At 35.5% G+C, this 24,147-nt stretch overlaps 1 protein-coding gene across 10 annotated transcripts in view; it reads left to right on the plus strand.

The window, feature by feature from the left end:
- TUT4 (terminal uridylyl transferase 4) overlaps window positions 1-24,147 on the plus strand; it is a 142,878-nt gene that overhangs the window by 84,750 nt on the left and 33,981 nt on the right. For 8 of the 10 annotated variants that reach the window (XM_029227459.1, XM_029227456.1, XM_029227452.1 and 5 more), the window contains exons 8-16: window positions 77-146; window positions 1,753-1,879; window positions 9,742-9,861; window positions 10,027-10,239; window positions 13,750-13,924; window positions 15,636-16,336; window positions 18,527-18,677; window positions 21,815-21,901; window positions 23,786-23,889. In XM_029227459.1, the coding sequence (XP_029083292.1) occupies window positions 77-146; window positions 1,753-1,879; window positions 9,742-9,861; window positions 10,027-10,239; window positions 13,750-13,924; window positions 15,636-16,336; window positions 18,527-18,677; window positions 21,815-21,901; window positions 23,786-23,889 (1,748 nt within the window). The remainder of the gene's footprint in view (window positions 1-76; window positions 147-1,752; window positions 1,880-9,741; window positions 9,862-10,026; window positions 10,240-13,749; window positions 13,925-15,635; window positions 16,337-18,526; window positions 18,678-21,814; window positions 21,902-23,785; window positions 23,890-24,147) is intronic. The other 2 variants (XM_029227461.1, XM_029227462.1) reach the window with 2 other exon arrangements.

Consider the following 24,147-nt stretch of genomic DNA (forward strand, 5'->3'; position numbering starts at 1 on the left):
CTTAATGTTTACCATAGAGCAGACATTTGAGAGATGTTGACATTAGCTTACATGTTTTATTTTTTTTCTTTATTAGTATTATATGTAGATGTGGAATCTGATTTTCACGCTAAAGTTCCTGTTGTGGTGTGCAAAGATCGGAAAAGGTCGGTAACAATGAAGAGAAAATAAAGTTTTTTTAAAAAAAATTAACAACAACCAAGTATGCAGTGGATATCTGTAAGAGAGAAGAGTTTTGTTTTAGATTTCTTCTTGGATTAATTTGACTAAGCTAGTTTCTATTTATTAAAATTAGCAAGCCTGCTAATAGCATGTGAACAAGAAATGGAGTTATTAGAGAGTTAAAAATAAAACATTCTAATGCAAAACTTTTCATTTGTTTATTCACCCAACAGTATTGAGCATTTACTATATGTTAGGTACTGCTTTGCTTATTTCAAACATAAATAAGATATAGACTCTCTTCTCAAGGATCTATTAGAATCTAGTTTTTAGTTCACTGAAATTCAAGGAGTCATTGAAGATTGATCTTCGCTTTCTATTCAGATATTTATAGGACTGAGAGAGCAACATGCCTTTGACAAAGGAAACTGAAATAATCGTATTTGAAACCAATGTGGGAGAGATGGAAACAATATGGAAATAATAATGTATTCTTTTATTGATTATTAATTATTATTTCTTACATTTTAAGATTACTCTTTTTTATTCAAAGCTAGAAGAATCTTTGGAGATCTAGTTCAACTTCCTTATTGTCTAAATTAGAAAACTGAGACCTGGAGTGATTAAGTGATTTGTCCAAATTCAAATTATTCAGGGGAAAATCAGAATTGGAATAGAGGTATTCTGACTTCTAGTGTTTTTCCTACCACATTGTGTCAAATTGCCTCTGCGGCAACCTCAGTCACATTCTTTTCCCTGCCACAAAAATGTTTCTTCTACAATTCTGTCACTCCGTTTAAGGTAGCTCCTGTATTCACTTACATATAAGCATTACTTGTGGATTAATAGATAAATTCTTTCTGATCTCTAATCTGAAAATAGCATATCATTAAAGTCATGAAAGCTTGGATAGGAAAAATTAGAGTCAAGAAGTATAGCTAGTCAATTCAGTATTTCATTTTTTTTTTTTTTTTTTTGTGGTACGTGGGCCTCTCACTGTTGCGGCCTCTCCCGTTGCGGAGCACAGGCTCCGGACGTGCAGGCTCAGCAGCCATGGCCCACGAGCCCAGCCGCTCTGTGGCATGCGGGATCCTCCCGGACTGGGGCACGAACCCTTGTCCCCTGCATTGGCAGGAGGACTCTCAACCACTGCGCCACCAGGGAAGCCCCAGTATTTCATTTTTTGTTTTTATCATGTGCAAAGTAAAAAGAATGGACTAGGAAGGTATGTTGTACTATTTGACATTGATGATGTCAATGTCTTTCCCCTCACATAAATCAAATTTTGGTGCATCTTAATGCTGCTTTTGAAATTAATTTTTCATGAACTTAAATATTAAATACTAAGTGAGGTTAAAATTTATTTCTGAAGTATAAATGGATAGTTAAAACATCTTTAATTTGTATGGAACTCTAGTGATGGAAATGATACATAGTTTTCTGTTAGCTCTAAGTTTATTAAAACATTTGTTTTTATTATGAATTCTTAGGTGTTAATTGTAGTGACTGGAAAGGATAGCCACAGGATTTGAGGTATTCTGGTTTTTAAGGTATTAGTACAGTGAAAATTTGTTTCTTTCTCATTCACAGTGGTTTACTTTGTAGAGTGAGTGCAGGAAATGATATGGCATGCCTCACTACTGACTTACTTGCTGCTCTTGGCAAAATGGAACCTGTCTTTACTCCCTTGGTGTTAGCCTTTCGCTATTGGGCTAAGGTAAGTGGAACAGAGGAAAAAAGTACCTAACATTTAAGATAACTGAGGCTTTTTCTTGCACTAACATGTAACATAAATCATAATAATATGGGGACAAAATAGTTATTTGTGGACGGAAAGTGGTGTGGCAGGTTCTGATAATGGACATGAAAATAAAGTTTCATAGGCATGTAGAGTTTATTAATATACTTTAGAATGTTTATTATACTTTATTCTCTTTTATTCAGTGTAGAAATATTCTCTTTCACATCTTAGTATTTGAGACTCAAGTTTTCACTCTTATTGTTATTGTAAGTTAAGGTTGTAAGGTTGTAAGATATTGTTATGCAAGTTAAGATTCTTTTGTTAGCATATTTTTTTCCCAGTCTAAATTATTGGTAACCTGCAGCAATTTCTTTCTTTTTTTTTTTTTTAATGAATTTACTTATTTATTTTTGGCTGCACTGGGTCTTTTGTTGCTGTGCACGGGCTTTCTTTAGTTGCGGCGAGCGGGGGCTACTCTTCATTGTGGTGAGCGGACTTCTCATTGCGGTGGCTTCTCTTGTTGTGGAGCACAGGCTCTAGGCGCATGGGTTCAGTAATTGTGGCTCACGGGCTATAGAGCTCAGGCTCAGTAGTTGTGGTGCATGGGCTTAGTTGTTCCGTGGCATGTGGGATCTTCCCGGACCAGGGCTTGAACCCCTGTCCCCTGCATTGGCAGGCGGATTCTTAACCACTGCGCCACCAGGGAAATCCCCCCTGCAGCAATTTCTGAATGGCCAACTGCTAAGAATTCGTTATCTAAATTTCCTAAATTAGAATTAACATATTATTAAAGGCTGTGGTTCCCCCTGTGCTCCAGGTTACCCCTTGGAGGTGGCGAGGAGTGGTAAATATCAGTCCAAATGACTAGAGAGAGAGAGCTTTTAGTTTTTGTATATAGTATTCATCAGTGTAGTATTCATTACTTGTTAGACTAATGATGAGTAAATTCTCTGTCTTATACAAAGAAGATGAGTTAGTGGGGTAGTGGTGGAGTGATAACTTGAGAACAAAAACAGCCAGAGGATTCTTTTAGAAATATTTTGTCTTGACTTTTGATTCTCCCCATAGTTGGGACAGAACCAGCTGTCTGAGTAAGGAACAGCTTGAAAAGTATGGGACAGTCAGAAAGCCTAAGTTGGGGTGTCTTCATACCTAACACCTTTGTGTTTGCTATTCCCTTCATCTAAAATGTTCTTACCGCACATATCCAGAATGGTTCACTCTTTTACTTTTTTTCAAGTTTCTGCTCAAATTTCATCTTACCAGAGTCTCCTGGACCACCCTGTATAAGATAGCATTGCCTCCATCACTCTCTCTGCCTTTACCCTGCTTTATTTTGTTCATAGCACTTACTGCCACCTTCCATACATATTCATATATTTGTTTGTGATCTGTTTTCTTCCATGAAATTATAAACTGCAAGGATAGGAAGTTTAGTCTGTTTTATTTATTCACGGCTGGTCCTCGTGCTTCTTATGTTACTGTGCCAGTGCAGAGTAGGCATTTAATAAATATTTGTTGAATACATGGCCCAGTTCTTCAGAAAGATTGTTAATCCTTGGAAGTGACTGGGAGCAGTGAACCAGTCTGAGGGAGGGTGAACCTCCTCTTATCTCATTATATTCTGTGCCTAGCATAATGCCTGGCATACTACAGAAATTTAGTGCTATGAAATGGAACAAACCAATTCCAACTCTAATTTTTATACTAAATATTTATATCATTTTGAGCAAGGCACTTCATCTATCTGAGCCTCAATTTTTCTATCTGGAGAGATTATTTCAAAAGTGATATGAGATAATCAATGAGAATATACTTTGAATTCTAAAATGCTACACAAATCTTTTTTGTTCAATTGGCAAGTGAGATTATTTAAACAATGATAAGTCAGCAGGGATAGGACTGGTGTGACAACCCTAGTAACTAAAGTTTCTCAGAGTATGGGATGAGACTGGTAGACAAGGACTAGCCATTACTCAGGAAACTAAGTCTATCAACTCCAGGAAGGTTAGTGGCTTCATAAGGAATGAAGGAATAAATAGCTGCCTCTGGGGTGGTACTGTTTAATTATGCCTTAATTTTTTTAGTGGTCATAAATAGTCTTAGTTTTCTCACACACTTCTTTTGTTCTTTTAAGTAATTAGACTGTGTTAGAAGACTATAAATGGTATTCAGCTTATTTTCATTTGGGAAAAAAAAAGTGGCCTATAAACTTTGTTTCCTAAAGTGGTCTCTTTGAAAAGGTTACTCAAATTTATATTGATTCTAAACGTACCAATCATTGAAGGACACTAAAAAACGTGTTACAAAGCTGGTTGCAGAGTGGTTCCTTTCTGTTTCCAACAGAGCGATGTGTCTCATTTTTGGCAGCTGTGTTAGTTGCAAAGAGCTTTTCCCAGTGGTTTTCATTTTCTGAGTTTATTGTAAGAAACCTAGAAAAGATTTCTCTCAAATAATTCCTCTCAAATATTTTTTTCCAACAGCTTTATTTATCTTGAAATTTTAATCCACATTGTATGTTATTTAGTAAAGCACAGATTTTCCATGATTTGAGGGTTCAGAAAAATTGTAGTATATGAATATAATTTATTCTTGTAATTGATATCATGAGATTGCTGTTGATTGTTCTCTGGCTGTCTCCATTCTTAAGTAGCTATATTCTTAGCATTCTACTAATAAGAAATTGTTTTCTGGGAAAGCCTATTAATACTCTGGGCAGCAAAACTCTTAGCTTATCAGTCCAATATAGTCAAGTTTCCTGACTCAGAGCCACTTTTTGTAGTTAACATAAGAATTAATTTTAGCAATATCTGACATCTAAAAGAGATTCCTGGGGGTTTTACTTTATTTTTATTTTTTATTATATATATTTAAGGTATACAACTTGGTGATTTGATATATGTATACATTGTGAAATAATCACCAGTCAAGCTAATTAACATATCTGTTACCTCACACAGTTACCATTTTAGTTACCGTTTTTGTGTGTGTAAGTGAGAAAACACTTGAGATCTAACTTCTTAACAAATTTCAAGTATATAGTACAGTATGGTTAACTATAGTCACCACGCTATACATTAGATCACCATAACTTATTTATCTTGTGTAACTGAAATTTTATACCCCTTGACCAACAATCTTCCCATTTCCCTCTACCCCAGCCTCCGGTAGCCACCAATCTCTTCGCTTCTAATTAGTTTGACTATTTTAGATTCCACATATAAGTGAGATATAACATTTGTCTTTCTCTGCCTGTCTTATTTCACTTAGCATAAATAATGTCCTCTAGGTCTATCTGTATTGTCGCAAATGGCAGAATTTCCTTCTTTTTTAAGGCTAAATAATGTTTCATTGTGTGTATATAGCACATTTCCTTTATCCATTTATCTGTCTATAGACGTTTAGGTTATTTCCATATCTTGACTATGAGATCTCTGTGTTTTAAGAGCTCTCTGTTAAACTACCTCAGTGTTTTTCCTCTGTGAGATGTCTGATAGTGTTAACAGCTTACATGAGCAGCTCCTTATAGTTGCAAAGAAGTTTCTGGTTAACTTGACTTATTCATTAGGCAGCATACCCTTTGTCCTAATACCCTGGATAAATGAGAATTTATTCTAGTGGAATATTTTGAGCTCTTTTTCAAATTTATTTATTTATTTAAATAAATGTATTTATTTTTGGCTGTTTTGGGTCTTCGTTTCTGCGTGTGGGCTTTCTCTAGTTGTGGCGAGTGGGGGCTACTATTTTCGTTGCGGTGCATGGCCTTCTCACTGTGGTGGCTTCTCTTGCTGCGGAGCGCAGGCTCTAGGTGCACAGGCTTCAGTAGTTGTGGCGCGTGGGCTTAGTTGCTCCATGGCATGTGGGATCTTCCCAGACCAGGGATCGAACCCCTGTCCCCTGCATTGGCAGGCGGATTCTTAACCACTGCGCCACCAGGGAAGTCCTAAGCTCTTTTTATCAGTGTTTTTTAATCCTCTTTTATTTCAAATTATATTCTTAAATTTACTAAGGCTTTAGTGATTATGCTACGTCTTTATTATGTAAGGAAAATAATAACAGTCCAATTACAGGCTGATCTTACTTAAGTAAATGCAAAAGTCTAAATAAAATATAAGAAAGTGGGGACTTCCCTCGTGGTACAGTGGTTAAGAATCCGCCTGCTAATGCCGGGGACACGGGTTCAATCCCTGGTCTGGGAAGATCCCACATGCTGTGGAGCAACTAAGCCCACGCACCACAGCTACTGAAGCCTGTGCGCCTGGAGCCGTGCTCCTCAACAAGAGAAGCCACTGCAATGAGAAGCCTGCGCACCGCAACGAAGAGTAGCCCCTGCTTGCTGCAACTAGAGAAAGCCCATGTGCAGCAACGAAGACCCAACGCAGCCGAAAGTAAAATTAAATAAAAAACACAACATATATATATATATATATATATATACACGCAAGTGGGCTTCCCTGGTGGCGCAGTGGTTGAGAGTCCGCCTGCTGATGCAGGGGGCGCGGGTTCGTGCCCTGGTCTGGGAAGATCCCACATGCCGCGGAGCGGCTGGGCCCGTGAGCCATGGCCGCTAAGCCTGCGCTTCCGGAACCTGTGCTCCGCAACGGGAGAGGTCATGACAGTGAGAGGCCTGCGTACCACAAAAAAACAAAAAAAGTGAATTACTCAAGCCATATGTGTTAAAATACGGAATATTACAGAGATGTTCATCAATTATGTTATACATTGTTTTGGAGATTTAAAAAATGCAACAAGGAAAGAAAATGAAGTAATGAATGTAAATATTAGAAAAACAATAAGATGTTCTCTTTGCTAATGATATGATTGTATACCTAGAAAACCCTAGTTAAAAACTGCTAGAATTTGTGATGACTAAATACACTATAAACATACAAAAATCAGTAGCTTTTCTCTGTCATAAAAATAATCTTATAGAATAGAAGCAGGGAAAAATATTTTCTTCATGACAGTGACACAAATTATAAAATACTAACAAATAAATTTAATAAGGGTACAGGAAGAAAATTGTGTTATTGAATGGTGAAAACAAAATCTGAACAAATTTATTTATTGAGCAAACATTTGTTAAATGCTTCCTATGTGCTAAATACTGTTCTTAGGTGTTGGAAACATCTAACAAGATGTACTGAGTCCTGCTCTCATGAAGCTTACATACTTTTGGAAGAATCAGACAGTAAAAGAATATATAAATAACACAATATCTGGTAGAATTTAGTGCCATTAAAATGAGGTGATGTGCTAAGAGAGTGACATTTCACTGGATCGTAAAGGAAGTCTCTTTGAGGATGTGATATATAAACTCTGACCAGCATAACCAGCCACTTGATCGTCTCAGGGAATAGAATCCAAGGGATAGCTAGTAAAAAGCCTGTAAGGTGAGAATGAGCTCTTAAGGAGCAGAAAAAGGCAGGAGTGACTGGAATGAGGCGAGTGAGAGTGAACGTTGTAGAGGATGAAGTTAGACAGACACTTCCAGTGGTAAGGAACTTGTATTTTAATTTCATTGGATAAGTTTTAAAAGCATTATATGACTTGACGTGATTTATGCTTGGAAAAGGTCTTCTGGGGGTAAAGAGTAGAAATAGGGAACCCAGTGAACAGGCTGTTGTGGTAGATCAGCTAGAGAGGATAATGATCTGTGCTAGGTTAGAATGGATATGAAGCCAAGTAGACAGATTTGGGATAAGTTTTGGAAGTAGGACTTGCAGAGGTAATGGATGCAAGAGGTGAGGGAAAGAGTAATTGATGACAACTCCTAAATTTTTGGAAAATGCAAATACACCAAGTTATTGGATAGGGAGATGGTACCCCTAAAATGTAAAGTCCCCTTAAATTAATTTTCAAATGTACAATAATTTCAATTAGAATTACCAAGAATTGGGGAAAAAAATTATAACGTAATCTTAAAGTTAGTATGGAAGAATAAATGTTTGAGAGAAGCCAAAATAATTCAGAAAAAGAAAACTAGTGAAGGAGGATGTACTTTACCACTATAAAACTGCTTTAGTCAAGTGTATACCATTGCATAGGAATAGACACGTAGATCTGTGGAACAGAATAGAAAGCCCATAAGTAGGTCCTAGGGTAAATGAGATTTTAATCTATGAAAAGAATAAAAGATTTCAGTGAGAAAACAATGGTTTATTAATAAATGGTTCTGTCAGAACTGTATCTTTCTTGAAGAAAATAATGTTGGACCCTTAGCACACTAAATGCAAAAATAAATTGCACTCAAATGAAAATTCACAATTTTAGAAGAAAATTTAAGAGTATGTATATGTAACCTGTGGATTGGAGAAACATCTTTATCATGGTAGGAAACCTAGAAGATATTAAGCATATTTAACTATTTATATAAACAATACATTTTATATGATAAAAAGTACTATAAGTGATGCCAAAGCAGATTAGGAAAAAATAACATTTTTCAAATGTGTATGTCAGATATAAAGAGTTATTATTTATAACATAAAAAAGAACACGTACAAATCGATATGTATTGATGAAAATAGAAAAACTGGCAAAAGATTTAATAGTTCAGAAAAGAGCAAATCCAAATGGTTAGTAAATACATGAAAATTTGTATAACCTCTTAGCATCAAGGAAATGCAAATTGAAGTAACTATTAGATATTATATTTCACCCATCTTGTTGACAATTTTTTTAAAGTGGTAACACCTGTACACCTGAAACTAACACAACTTTGTAAATCAACTTTACTTAATTAAAAATAAAAAATAAAAAAAATAGGGACTTCCCTGGTGGCGCAGTGGTTAAGACTCCGCGCTCCCAGTGCAGGGTGCCTGTGTTTGATCCCTGGTCAGGAAACTAGATTCCACATACATGCCACAACTAAGGAGCCTTCTGGCCGCAACTAAGGAGTACGTGTGCTGCAACCAAGGAGCAGGCGAGCCGCAACGAAGACCCAGCACAGCCAAATAAATAAGTAAATAAAATAAATATTTAAAGAAAAAAAGGTTGTAACACCTAGTATTGGGAAGCATGTGTATACCTTCTTGTTACTGATGAAAAGAGAAATTTCTGTACTGATTTTGGAAAACAATCTTATATTTATTAGAATTTAAATATATCACATTTTAAAATCCAGCAAACACATTCCTGGGAATATAGCTCATAGAAATGAGCACCAGTATTTAGGAAAATGTATAAGGATAAATATTACAGGACTGTTTAAAGTGGCAAAACTGGGAACAAAATGTGAAAGTCCTTGGGTGAGGGAACTATTGAATAACCATCCAGATCATAGGCTATAATTTAACCATTTTAAAAGGTGTGTTAGATATATACTAATTGACTAAGAGGGACTTTCTTGGTGCATTGTTAAGGGAGAAGAGTAATATACAGAGAGATGTCTATTTTGGTAAAACATGACAAAAACTATAAAATCCTCCCTGTATTTATATAGAAAATAGGAATGTATATTTGTATATGGTTATTTGAGTATAGAAAAAGGCATGGAAGAGTACATAGAAGATCGTTAACATTGAGGCAGAAGTAGAGGCAAGATAAGAAAATAAGTTTTTAAAAAGATGTCCACAGTAAAAGCACTATGTGTGATATGATTCCATTTAACTAAAATATGTATGTATCTTCGTATGCAGTAAGGAAATGAATGGAAAGATGGTTACCAATATATAAATAGTTATTTCAGGGTGGTATGATTTCAGGTCATTCCTTATATTTGTCATTATTTGAACTTTTAACAATGATTATGGTAGGAAGACAAAAGCTACTTTTATTTTTTAGGAGAACAGAAAGAAAGTTAAATGGTGGTACTTTTTTTCCCCTTCATTTTGCAGTTGTGCTATATTGACTCCCAAACTGATGGCGGAATCCCTTCTTACTGTTTTGCTTTAATGGTGATGTTTTTTCTACAACAAAGAAAACCCCCTCTTCTTCCTTGCTTACTTGGAAGTTGGGTAAGCATCAGTTTGTAACATGTATGCACATGTATATATGTAGTTCATTCTTGCAGAGTGCTCTGTTCACACATTTAAAGCTGGAATTCTGGTTTGTCTGTTTGTCCATCATTTTTTTTCTTTTAATAACTTTCCACTACCAATTTGGAATGCCTTTTTATGTAGATTGAAGGCTTTGACCCAAAAAGGATGGATGACTTTCAGCTGAAGGGCATAGTAGAAGAGAAGTTTGTGAAGTGGGAATATAATTCAAGTAGTGCAACTGAGAAAAACTCAATTGCTGAGGAAAACAAAGCTAAGGCAGACCAACCAAAAGATGATACCAAGAAGACAGAAACAGACAACCAAAGTAATGCCATGAAGGAAAAACATGGCAAAGTAAGCTGTTTTTGTTTTTGTTTTTGGCTTTTCTATCTGTAGAATTTGTGATGCCTTCAATTGAAGCTATTTTAATAGTAGATTGACTGACTGACCTTGAGTAAGCCTCTTGGCCTCATTTTCCTCATCTGTAAAGTGAGGGGTTGATCTGGTTTAGTTTTTCAGTACCAAGATTCCCTAATAAATATATCTCATTTTGAAAGGCTTGTATTGTTTGAATCATATCAAGGTAATTCTTTGTATCTTTTTCATTTAGATAAGAAAAATTTCCTTCAGGAGTTGGGCTGTGACCAAAGCTTTAGCATATGGGGATTATGTTGCCAGACTGGTGAAGAAATAAAGGCCTTGTGCTCCTATAGAGGGTGGCTGGCTTATTTAATCACTCAAACTTCATTTATTAAGGACCAGCTATGTGCCAGGCATTATCTTGAGTGCTAGAGAACCCAAGATGTATTTTCATGGATTCTGTCCTCCAGAAGCATGTAGTCTTCTGAAGTAGACAGACATTATTACAAAAACGTGAATGTTACAGAAATCATTGCTCTAGCTATACTGGAGTATATGTAGTTCCCGAGCACATGTTCAGTTCTTCCACTTTCCTAGACTACCTTCTACCCTTTTCTCAAACCATCAATACTCTCAGCTAATGATCTTGCTTATTATTACTTCTCTGAGAAAACTGAAGCAATCAAAAGAGAACTTCCCACTCCCACCACCATCTCCCACTATCTGTGCTCACATACTCTGCCTTGCTGCCAGCTTTCATAACCTTTATGAAAAGTTCCTGTGTTGCTGTCTAAAGTCATCATCTTAACTTGTGTGTTTAGTCTCATCCCTTCTTGTCTATTCCGGAATATTGCTCTAGCAGTTCTTCTCTTTCCATCCTAGGTTACCAATTTTTCATTCTTTACTGAATCATACATGCTTTTACATCTCCCACTTTAAAGAAAAATCTTGACACCATTTCCCCTCCCAGCTATTTCCTTGCTCCCTTTTGCAGGAAAACTTCTTGAAAGAATTGTTTATATACACTATTTCCAATTTCTCTGTTTCCTTTTAACTCACTCTACTCAGGCTTTGACCCCCATCAATCTGCCAAAACTTGTTTTACCAGTGTCAGTATCCTCCACATGGCTAAATCCAATAGTTATTTCACAATTTTCATCTTTTTTGACTTATCAGCAACATTTGCAGTTGATTATTTCCTTCTCTAAAAAATTTCTTAACTTGACTTTCAGGATACCACACGCATGCCTTATTATTCCTTCTCAGCCTGTTTGTTGGTTCTTCCTTTCCTCTCCAATCTCTTTAATGTTGGAGTATTCTAGGGTTCAGTCCTTGATCCCTGCCTTTTTTCTGTATCTACACTCCCTTGGTGATCTCATCCAATCTCATGGATTTTAAGTACCATCTATATGATGATGACTCCCAAGTTTAAATGTTAGGCCAAACCTCTCTCCTAAACTCTATAATTGTATTTCCAACCTGCTATTTAATGTTTCTACTAAGATGTCTAATAGATGTCTTAATCTTAATGGGTCTAAAACTGAACTCTGGGTCATCCCTTTGCTCCACATGCAGTTTTCCCATCTCAGTTGATGGCACTTCATCCTTTCAGTTGCTCAGTCAAAAACCTTGGAGTCATCCTTTACTTCTCTCTTTCATACCCCATACCAAGTCTGTCAGGTAATCCTGTCATCTCTACTTCAAAATATATCCACAATTTGACCACTTACCCTGTTACCATCCTGGTCCTAGCCATATCATCTCTGGCCTGGACTACTACCACAGACTCATAATAAGTTTCCCTGCATTTACCCTTGTCCCCTTTATAGTCTCAACACAACAATCAGAATGGCTCTTCTAGAACTTAAGTCAGATCATGCCCTTCTCCCTCCCCACACTTGAAATACTTCAGTGGCTCCTCATTTAATTTAGAATAAAAGCCAGAGTTCTTACTGGTTAGCTCTTTGTTTCCCTCTTTTCTTCTCCTCTCTCTGCCACACTAGTCTTCTTTTTAAAGCTGTTTACACTCCTACTTTAGTGTGTTTGCTCTGTTTCCTGTTCTTAGAACCCTTTTTCCTCTTCTTCAGATCATACCTTCTCAACAAGTCCTATCCTGACTATATTTAACACTGGAATCTGCTCCCATATCCCATCCCCTTTACTAAACCTACTCAACTTTTTCTTATTTCCACAGCACTTTTCTTCTTCTAACTTACTGTGTAATTTACTTATTAAGTTCGTTGCTTATTGTCTTCTTCCCCTAGAATGTAAGGTCCACTAAGGCAAGGATCTTTGTTTTTTGGGGGTTTTTTTTTTGCGGTACGCGGGCCTCTCACTGTTGTGGCCTCTCCCGTTGCGGAGCACAGGCTCCAGACGCGCAGGCTCAGCGGCCATGGCTCACGGGCCCAGCCGCTCCGCAGCATGTGGGATCCTCCTGGACCGGGGCACGAACCCGTGTGCCGTGCATCTGCAGGCGGACTCTCAACCACTGCGCCACCAGGGAAGCCCTGGATCTTTGTTTTTTTTCACGGATATATCCCAAGTGCCTGGCACATAGTAGGCACTCAGTGAATAGTTGTAGAATGGAATGAGTGAATGATTTTTATGCCTTTATATGCCTTAGTGGTCACTTTTAGCTGGCATTCATCTAGCTAATTGCTTTAGAATTCAGGTATTACCTTTCTGTTAAGACCCCCCGATTCAGAGACCCATTTTAGTATGTAGCCTTCAATGTAATTGTTAAATGGTCTCTTCCTCTCCTAATAGTCTGTGAAATGGACCTCACCTTGTTTGAGTCACAGTATGCTATAATGATTAGCATCACAGACCCAGTAGCCAGGTGATCCTGAGTCAAATCCTTGCCCTATAGTATCTACTTCATAGCTGTTAGAATTAATAGTTGTATATATTAGTTGTATATGTGCCACTTAGAAGAGTGAGTGATACATGGTTTAAGTGGGAGCTCCCATTATTTTTTTATATCCCCAGAACAATGCCAGGGACACAGTGGGTTCTAAAATGTTTGTTGAATGAAGGAATTAGCTTTTGAAAGCCCTGGGCATTTATATAGATTTTAAAAGTAATTGCTGCAATGGAGGAGCTCTAGTAGTTGTTATACAGTGGTTAGCAACCTTGGCTGCACAGCACGGGACAATCACTTAGGAAGCTTTAAAAATCTCAGTCCGTTAAATCACAGTCTTGGGAAAGGTATGGGAGATGGGAGTGGTGTCAAGCTCAGGTGTTGGTGAATTTTAGTGCTCTCAGTGTGATTCTAATGTGCAGCCAAGGTTGAGCATCACTGGTTTAGTGGAAATAACACAAAATTCTAGGAGTCAGTAATCTGGGACACTCTGTTGCCAGCTGTGCCACAGATTGCTTTTTGGCAACCTATTCTTTTATGCCTCAGTTTTTGAAAAGGTGATCTCTAAGGTCTTTTTAAATTGAAAGTTAAACAATTCTATAGTTTTGTGAAGCTTAAATGAAAGGTATTTTTTTCTTTTCCAGTCTCCTTTAACATTGGGAACACCAAATCAGGTGTCCCTGGGACAGTTATGGTTAGAGCTGCTAAAATTTTACACACTGGATTTTGCTTTGGAGGAATACGTCATATGTGTACGGATACAAGATATTTTAACAAGAGAAAACAAAAACTGGCCTAAAAGGCGAATAGCCATTGAAGGTGAGATGATATGTTATATTTCATTTGGAGAATTTTGTGTGTGCCACTAATCATCTATTTCTAATGTAGTGTTATAAATTTTATCCCTTGGCTTTGTAGCACTATATGCCACTAGGTTGTCACTATATATTGTGGATAAATTCTTTATCAAGTCCATGATAGCTTTATAGGATTAATGCTTACTTAAAAGTTTCCAATCTGTAAATATTATAATGGCTAGGGCAATTAGCTTGTATACATGCCTTTATTTTTATTTTTTAATTGTGGAAAATTTCAAAAATACAGAAAAATAGAATAGTTATATGAATACTGTAAGATATTTTAAAATATATTTGTGTCATAAAATTATGTTAAAGTATAATCTTAAAATCCAATTTTTCATTGTCTTGTGAAGTACCTCATTTATTAAATATGGCTAAGCTAAAGGAAAAAAGAACAGTTGATGCTGACAAATAAGGTTTCACATCAAATCCCAAGAATATTAAGATCTTTAGAGATACAGAAATAAATAGTATTGCTTCTAAATTCTTAATAAAAAATTTAAATTCCACAACATTTTGCTCACTTTTTATAGATAGGAAATGGAATTTCTGTCCATCATTTTAGTCTCTTTAGGCTACACATTCTTCTCTTCCCTCCATCCTCTGTAGGGCTTCTCTACTGTGAGTTGGACTTACAAATATTCTCATACACTCAAACACGTACTCACATCTTGTACTCGCTTACGTATGGTAAATAAATGAGCTCTGAAGCCTGCAGCCATCATAATTTCTCTCTGCCTTTTTTTCTTTTTTTCTTTTTCTTCTAGAAAAAGGAAAGAGGCTAAGTAAAGCTTTTAAAAGCCTATGGATTTAGATAACAGTAAAAAGTAACAGATGCCCCAGTCTTAACAATCTGAAGCCTGGCCTGTTAATCCTTTCACTTAATGATCTTCAGTAGTGGAGAAAATGTGTATCGTCTTTTGGGTGGCACTGTTCTTTTTTCCTGGGGCCTATTTCTATTTAAGGCTTATAAAATCCAAAAACCCGGAAACATTTTCAGAACTCTGTTCTATGCTCTTAATAATGAGGATTCAGTTGACGCAAGCCTTTTCAGCATAGCCATTTTAGACTGTATCAGGGTTTAAATTTTGGTTTAAGTTTTACTTTCTTAGGTTTTTTTCTACTTTTTCTATTATTTCTCCTTCTTTCTCTCATTAATTTTCTGATATTACTGAAGTTAAATCTTAAAATCAGTATAACTTGAAGCCTGGAGAGTTTTAGGCTATATTTTATTTGTTTAAATTGCAAGGAGTATATATAACTGAAGAATATTGTGACAAGAGATGAAAATTATTACTAGGTCTTGGAGCTTGAAAAATTTCATTCAAAGACAATATAAGGAAGCATATTGGCATAGCTTTTTCTCGCAATTTCATCATTGAAATTTTGTAATTACTGAGTTGGCCTCCTCAGCCATCCTCTCATTAATTACCTTATTTTATTCTTTTCTCTCTTTTTCTTTTAGTTTTTAATTTTATGACAGAAACAAAGGAAAGATGTTGCTATTTTATTTCCACTACTCAGTTTGCAGGAACTCTCATTGGGAGCTTACCTTAGAAAAATTTTGGGAAAATGCACTCTGCTGACAATGTAGCTGTTTGTATAAGCTTGGAAATGTAGTTTGTTAATAGATACTTAGCTACTGACCTTTTTTTTTTTTTTTTAACTAGATCCATTTTCAATCAAGAGGAATGTTGCACGGAGCTTAAACAGCCAGCTTGTTTATGAATATGTTGTGGAGAGATTCAGGGCAGCTTATCGGTATTTTGCCTGTCCTCAGAGGAAGGGTGGAAATAAATCTACAGTGGATTCCATGAAAAAAGAGAAGGGAAAAATAAGCAATAAGAAACCAGTGAAGTCTGAAAATATGGCATCCAGTTGTTGCATTCTACTTGGGGAAAGCACAGAAAAAATAAGTGCAGAAAGAGGTCAGCCTGATAAATATGAAGAAATGGAATGTACATCACAGAGATGTATTACTGAAGATGATAATTTGTTGATAAATGAACTAGATTTGGCTGAACATGGACAGGAATCTTCATCTCTTTCCACCAGTGAAAGCAGTGAATTAGAGCCAAAATCAATTAAGAAACAAGATGTTTTAGTACCTTCAGAAACTTGTTTTAAAAAGGAGCTCACCCAGTGTAATTGCATTGATTGTAAATCCCCTGAACCAGATGAATCTGCTGGTACAGACTGCAGGTCAAATTTAGAAACAGAAAGTTCACATCACATTGTATGCACTGACACATCTGCTACCTCTTGCAACTGCAAAGCTACAGAAGATACTTCTGACCTTAATGATGATGATAACCACCCCACCCAGGAATTATATTTTGTGTTTGATAAGTTTATTTTAACCTCTGGCAAGGTAGGATACAGTTTGTAAACAATCTGTAAGGTTTTGTGGTTGTTGTATGACTCTGTATTTATAGTTTTTAGATTCAGAAATGTAAAGATGGCTTCTATGATGGTAGACTATTGTTTTGGAATGGTATTCTGGTGTATATGTTTCTTTTACTTTTTGTATTTTTGCCTGTAGTTGCCTTTTTTTTTTTTTTTTAGCGGTACGTGGGCCTCTCACTGTTGTGGCCTCTCGCGTTGCGGAGCACAGGCTCCGGACGTGCAGGCTCAGCGGCATGTGGGATCTTCCCAGACCAGGGCACGAACCCGTGTCCCCTGCATCGGCAGGCGGACTCTCAACCCCTGCGCCACCAGGGAAGCCCCTGTAGTTGCCTTTTAAGAATGTATATGAAACCTGAAATGTTTCAGCACTCTATTACTAGTTGGTTTGCTTAACTTTCTCATATATGAAAGGATTCATCAGGTATCTTATGAAAGTGAGTTTGGTAAAGGCAGCATATATTTTAAACTTTGCTGATTTTTTTTTACATATGATTATATTTACTTCCACAAAGGAGAATACAGTGTCTGTAAACTTTAATAGTATTCTGTTTTAAAGTTTTTTTGGTGGGGGTCAAAGGTTGGTATATAAACTTAACTAAAGATAGTTGAGTTAAAACTAAGATCAGAAACCAAAAAAAAAAATGAATTCAGATCCTGTGTCTGCCACTGAGCTTCTCTTTGGATTTTGGCATATCCCTTATGAGTTATAGGAGTCTTAACTTTTCCACTTTTAAAGTGGGATAGTCTGAACTTTAACTTGATAAATTATAGAAAATAAAAACCTGAGCGAGCAGAAAATAAGCTACTTTGTAACAGAAAATAATTTGTTAATGAAAGTTTTAGCTAAGGTACTTTGCTTTGAGTGTAGTGTACATAATTGAAATAGTATCAGCACCTAGGTTGAAAAAATGATTATGTAGATAATGTGTAAATCAAGTAGAATACAAAAAATACCCCTGAAAAGTCATCGTTTTATTGATTTATCAATAATTGTTTATTGACAAGCTTTAGAATTTTTAAGCTAATTACTAAGCTGTGTTTCTTCATCCTTTGTAAGGATACTCTGTCCCATTTTGTTTAGGTTGTAGTATTTAGGGCATATGGACTACTAAAAAAGATGAAATAAATGGCAGATATTTAGAAAAGCCTCTTAGTAATATAACTGCAGTTTACATTTCTTAATACTTTTTTTTCCTGGAACCTTATCTTAAGGTAACTATTTCTCCAATTTTATTTCTCTCCCTAGTTATCTGTAACACTTTTCTAGAATTTTATGATAAATGTCATTTTTTAAAAGCTTTAAAAAGCTGATAAAAATTTCTGTGGTACTGTTAATTAGCCCACAGCACAGCATTCACTCAAAGAGAGGTTTCTGTATATATTTGGCTAGGTAAATGTCCAGGCTAACCCTGGAGGAAGAAGCTAAGTTCCTAGGCATATTACAATAAAGAAAAGAGTAGTGCTCTTCCTTAACCATATGAGTTTTGTTTTTCAAGTAGTTGGGATGAATTTTTACTGTTTTGGCCACCTGTCTGGTAGTCTGTTAGAATACATTTGAAATGGTGTTGCAGGGTTTGAAAGTTGTTTGTGGCTATTGCATAAGAGTTGTTCCTTGTATGAAGCTGAGTCACTTTTAGAGTTCAGCCCTTTAGTTTCTTGAGTACCATGCTAATGTAATGAAATTGAACCAACTAGTCAAGCAGTGGTTCTATAAATGACTGACTCTGAAGATAGAAAATGTTTCAAGTGAAATGAAAGGTGCCACTTGAAATTTCTTTATAATCTACTTTGTTAAAGACCTTAATAGGTTAAAATGTGATATATGCATTTCATTTTGGGAGCTGATCACACTGTTTGAATTAACCTATACCTTTTGTATCTCCTGGTATTTCCTTTATTTTACATCTTCAGGTAAATCTAATCCTTGGTAATATCATTTTAGTGGAGAAGAAAATAAGTAGTTGGCTCAAAATGTGTTTTTCTTTTTACATTTAATACTGAATTTCATTAACATGCTTTTCTTTTTAACCTCTTGAAAGTGCAGGTTATCAGACTGACTTGCATAAAAGTTTCTTTTTGTACTGCTTTATAAGTGATAATAAAGTCCCTCAATAGTTTATTTGATTATTAGATTCTTTTTTTAACCTTTGTGTAGCCGCCAACAATAGTATGCAGCATCTGCAAAAAGGATGGCCATTCAAAAAATGATTGCCCAGAGGATTTCAGGAAAATTGATCTAAAGCCTCTACCACCAATGACAAATCGATTTCGGGAAATACTTGATTTAGTATGTAAAAGATGTTTTGGTAAGTCTTTTATTACTAGAACTACTTCCTAAGACTAGATTATTTCTTAGATTTTGAATATTTATTTTCTTATTTGAAAATAGTTTGCTTAGAGGTTTTTAAATAGTAGAGGTTTTTAAATAGTTTAGAGACCCAACCACATATATTTATTAAATGCCTACTGTGTGCAAGGCACAGTGGTAAATGCCAAGGGGAATGCAGAGTCCATCGTGTTGCTTTTAAGGAGCTTGGACTCTGGATTTGTGCTGTCTAATATGGTGGTCACTAGATATATGTGTCTATTTAAATTTAAATAAGCTAAAATAAAATAAAAAATTAAATTACTCAGTTATACTAGTCACACCTCAGGTATTGAGTAGCTACATGTGGCTAGTGGCTACTGCATTGGGCAGTCTGGATAGAGAACATTACCGTCATTGCAATTTTCTTGCACAGTGTTACTCTAAATGGTTGTATAAGACATGTATGAAACTTGCCATAATTGGAAGCAGAATGTGTTACATTCTATAGCAGTGGTAAACAAAATGCAGTTCAGTCAGGCACAATTAATTTTAACTGGAGTGGGTCAGAGGAATTGGAGTTAATGATGTGGCATTTGAGATGGACTGCATTTTCAGATATAAGAGATTATGCATAAAAGCATAGGGTGTAGTATTTGTTTGAGAGAATAATTGCCTTAAATTTGGTAGAGTATAAGAAAGGTAATAGAGGCAGATAAGGTTATAAAGATTTGGGTAAAGCCTTACGTACCATTTTTCAATAAACATTTATGGTGTACCTGGAATAAACCTTCACTCAGCAAACATTTTTTAAGTACTTACTGTGTCCCAGGTAAGATAAAGTTTCTGATGTCATAACATTAGTTCTCCATTGTATTCCCTCCCTTCTACCCTTCCTTATCTTCACCTCCTGCCAGGCAACTACTTATCTGCTTTTGGTCACTATACATTACTTTGAATTTTTCTAGAGTTCTAGGTAAATAGAATCACATGGAATGTACTTTTTTTTTTTTTTTTTGATGAGGGCATCTGGCTTCTTTAACTTGGCATAATTATTTTGAGATTCATCTATGCTGTGATGTGTATCAGTGGTTCATTTCTTTTTATTGCCGAGTTGTGTTCTGTTGTGTGGCTATACTACATTTTGTTTACCACTCACTTGTTGATAAATATTTTGTTTGTTTCTAAATTTTGGCTGTTATAAATAAATATACTGTGTACATTCATGTATGTCTGAGTATGGACATATGTTTTAATTTCTCTTGGGTAAATACCTAGGAGTTGAATGGCTGGACCATGGCACATTCTTCTTTAACAGCTTTATTAAGATATAATTCACTACATTTGTTTTTATTTATTGAGTCATATATTTATCTCAGTATGGACTCATAGATGTATTATACTTTGGGTTATAATCCAATACTACTATTTTTGTTGCCCAAATTGTTCCTAATTTGGCTGTTGGGAGTGCTTTCATTTGGTTCCTGTGACCTTTTGATATATTCCCATCAGTGTGTGGAGTTTTTTGGTTTCTTTTTGTTGTTAGTTCTTTTGTATTTTAGCACTTTCTTACTTTCTGGCCCTGCAAGATACTCCAGGATCATCATGTAAATTTCTGTCTCAGTCCTAGAATTAGACATTTTCCCAAAGAGCCCTGGTTCCTTTATTGGAGGATGGTGTTAGAAACCAAGATCTGGGTGTTAGAGTGCTTGTTGTGGTACTGGGTATTGTTGTTTCTAGGTCCTCTCCGAGCAAGAAAATTTATGTGTGTATACTAATCCATGTATATACACATATCTATAAATAATTCCATGTGACCATCTTACCTTTATTAAGCTAAGCATGACTTTGTACTGATGTCTCCAAGTCTAATACATTACCACATGGCTCTTTCTAGCCTCCTCTTTCTGATTATCTGTAAATGTCCAACTCCAACAGTGAGAAACCTGGCTCCCACCATGTGCCACCCATTTATTTAATTGTTCCATTTAAGTACACATGTATAGCATTATCAGAACTGTTATCCTATACCCTGATGGGAAGCCACTTTATCAATTAGAGTACAGTGCTTATGTGCAGTTCCTTTAACCCTTAGTCTTACAGACTCCACTTATTTTCAAAGTTAGATTAGAGCCTTCCCACCCCCCCCCCACTCCCTTGAGTGAAGTTTTCTTATACATTTATAATGTAGCTGGATTCTTTGTTATAGACTGCATTCCATCCTGAGGTTCCCTGACCTCCTAGATGATTTTTAAAAATACGCATACAATAAAGTTGACTCTTTGTACTTGCAGAGTTCTGTTGGTGTTTACAAGTGGTAATGTTATATATTACCATTAGAGTATCACACAGAATGGTTTCTCCAATCCAAAAAAAAATCACCTGTATATCAGCTATTCAGCTTGCAACCACTGATGACGCATTTGTTTTTCAAAAGCTGCATATTAATTTAATTCCTTACCATATTAACTCTTGGGTATGAGTCTGGAGGAGGAGATAGAAAAAAAAAGATTATTCTTAAGGAGTGTATGGTCTTATTTTGAAAAAGAGATAGAAAAATAAAAGACTATTCTTAAGGAGTGTATGGTCTTATTTGGAAAAATAAGATGACTATAAATGAAATAACTAGAAAACTGGAAGGACAGTATAAACTAAACTGGCAAGTGGTTTGAAGAACTAAGGAAATTCAATTAAGGAGAGGTCATTAAAGGCCATGATTGGACAAAGAAGCTTATAGGGAAGGTATGAATCTTGACCAGGCATTTGAGGGAACTGTTAGATTTGACTGAGTTGGGTACCTAGTGTAACAGTATGAGAATAGTCTTAACAGGAGGGGAAAAACCAGCATGTATATGGGAGAGAGTGGATTGTCTGAAAAAAAAATTAAATAATTTGTAGAAGAAAGTATATCTTGTAGCTGTTTCACAGGGAAAATGATCATGTGAAATGTACATAGATCTGTAAAGTTATTTTTCTGTTCTTTCTCTGCTCCTTCCTTCCACAGTAACATTTATGATTTTAATGTCAGAGAGTCAACAAATAATGAAGAAAAGTAAAGTTTTTAGGGTAGAAAATTGAAGACATTTTCAGATTTCATTCTCCTTACTTTTCTTTCTCCTTTTCTTTTTTTAAACTTAGATGAATTGTCACCACCTTTTTCTGAACAACACAACAGGGAGCAAATTTTAATTGGCTTGGAAAAGTTTATTCAAAAAGAATATGATGGTATGTTGTATGTCAAAGTTGATTGCTTTTGTTATTATAGTTACCTGGTCTGAGTTTCATTTGTTTAAAAAGTGTTTATTGCATGTTATATGTTAGGTACTATTCTAGGTGCTGGGGATACAGTGCTAACGAAAGAGGTGAAACCAGCTCTCATGAAGCTTATATTAAGAGGGGTGACATATAGTCAACTGACAAGTAAATAATATATCAGGAAATAATAAACACTGTTAAAGTACAGAAGTTAGAACGGTAGTGATAAGGTGATAAGGTGACATTTGAGCAGAGCCATTAATAATATAAAGGAGCAAATTATTATGAATATTCAAGGAGAGAACATTCGAGAGAGAAGCAGCAGCAAGTACAGTACCCCATGACACAATTATATTTGACATGCTTGAAAGTTAGTGTGGCTTGAGTGGAGTGTGTGAGGTAGACTGTAATAGAAAGGTGAGATCAGAGTTAACCTAGAGTTTAGATCATTAGAGTCTTATAGGTGTTGGTAGAAGGACTTCGAATTTTATTTTGAATGTCTAATGAGAAGGCTTCTGGAGGGTTTTAACACATAAGTGACATGATCTGAGAGAATGGAGTACAGGTCTATAAGAATAGAAGCAAGCAGAACATTTAAGAAGCTGTTGCATAAGTTCAGATGAGACATAATAGTGATTTGGAAGAGTAGGTGAGAAGTGATTAGATTGAGGATATATTTTGAATGTAGAGTCAACAGGATTTGCTGATGCATTACATGTTAGATGTGACAAAAAGAAAGGAGTCAAGGATGGTTTCAGGATTTTTCCTTCACTAGTTGGGTGGTGCTATTTAATTGAGATGGCAAAAAAATAGCAGACGGGGGCAGGTTTTGGGCATGAGGTAAAGAATCAAGAGTTCTGTGGCCAAATATTTTAGAAAAGGATGAAGAGTTGATTTATAATCAGAATGAACTTATACCTTTAAAATATGATCTGTTTTGTGCTACAGGATTCTATTTTTAATTATATTTGCTAGTGTATAAAGTATTGACCAAATCTAAGTTCTTGTTATATTAAACCCATGCACTTTTTATTTGTTGATGAATGTAGCTTCTTTTATATCTCTCAGTTGTCATTGATTTCAAGTAGGGCATCAGAACTGAATAGGAGGAGTAAGTTTGAAAATACAGAATTTGTTATCTAAATATGTAGGCTACAAGAATTAATAGGGAGAATGATCCAATCTTGTTAAGCCACAGCTTATTGAGTGACACTAATAAGCATGAAGGAATAACCCTAATAATATATATATAAATATTATATATATAACTATATATATAATTGTATATATAATTTATATCAAATAGATTAATCCCTCACTTTAGAGGAGAATTAATTCTATATACTAAGATGATATTTGTAAAACTACTTGAATTGTGCCCTGAAGAAACTAGTTTATTTCCAAGAGATAAATCTCTAAATATTGATCTTAACTATTGGTATTGATGTTGAGAATGAATAAAAGTAGATGAGTTTATGAGGTCATTAAGTTGGAAGAAGGTAAAAAACTTGGTAAGTGTTTGGATGTGAAAGTTGAGAGGTGTTAAGAACCACATGTATATTTCTGAATAATAGTAGGTTTGAGGTGAAGTTGCTAGTTTAGTTTTGACTTGTTGAATTTATGATGTCTGTGGAAAAATGGGAAAAGCAGTTAGATACATGGGTGTGAGATTTTGGGGAGAAGACCTGGGCTTCAGGTGAGTGTTTTGGAATTTCTCAGTGTATCTGCTAATGGTAGATAATTTAAGCCATGGAATTGGATAAGATTATCCTGTGGTAGGCCATTAGTAGTTAATAGAAGACTCCTCTTTCCTGATAATTATAAAACTTTTGACTTTTGTTTTCCTTTGCTTAGAAAAGGCAAGATTGTGCTTATTTGGCTCTTCTAAGAATGGATTTGGATTTCGTGATAGTGATCTGGATATTTGTATGACCCTTGAAGGCCACGAAAATGCAGAGGTAAGAGTTAGTGTTTGGAAAGTGATGTGGAAGTTTATTTTCTTCTAGTGATGAGTGTGTTTTTAATTTTGTATGTAGAATTGATAAAAATGTAAGGTGTCATTCTTTGTGTAAATATATTAGAATAGCAGTGTTTGAAATGTAAAAGCACTAGCATTATCATTTTAGAAGACATTCAAGTATTTAAGTAAGTAAATTTACTGTTTCAGTGATTTTATAATGTAAAAACCATGTCACAGATAGTTACAAGTGCTTTTT

This window comes from Monodon monoceros, unplaced genomic scaffold, assembly GCF_005190385.1.
Source record: "Monodon monoceros isolate NGI ecotype Baffin Bay Population unplaced genomic scaffold, NGI_Narwhal_1 Super_Scaffold_18, whole genome shotgun sequence".
Taxonomy (NCBI): domain Eukaryota; kingdom Metazoa; phylum Chordata; class Mammalia; order Artiodactyla; family Monodontidae; genus Monodon; species Monodon monoceros.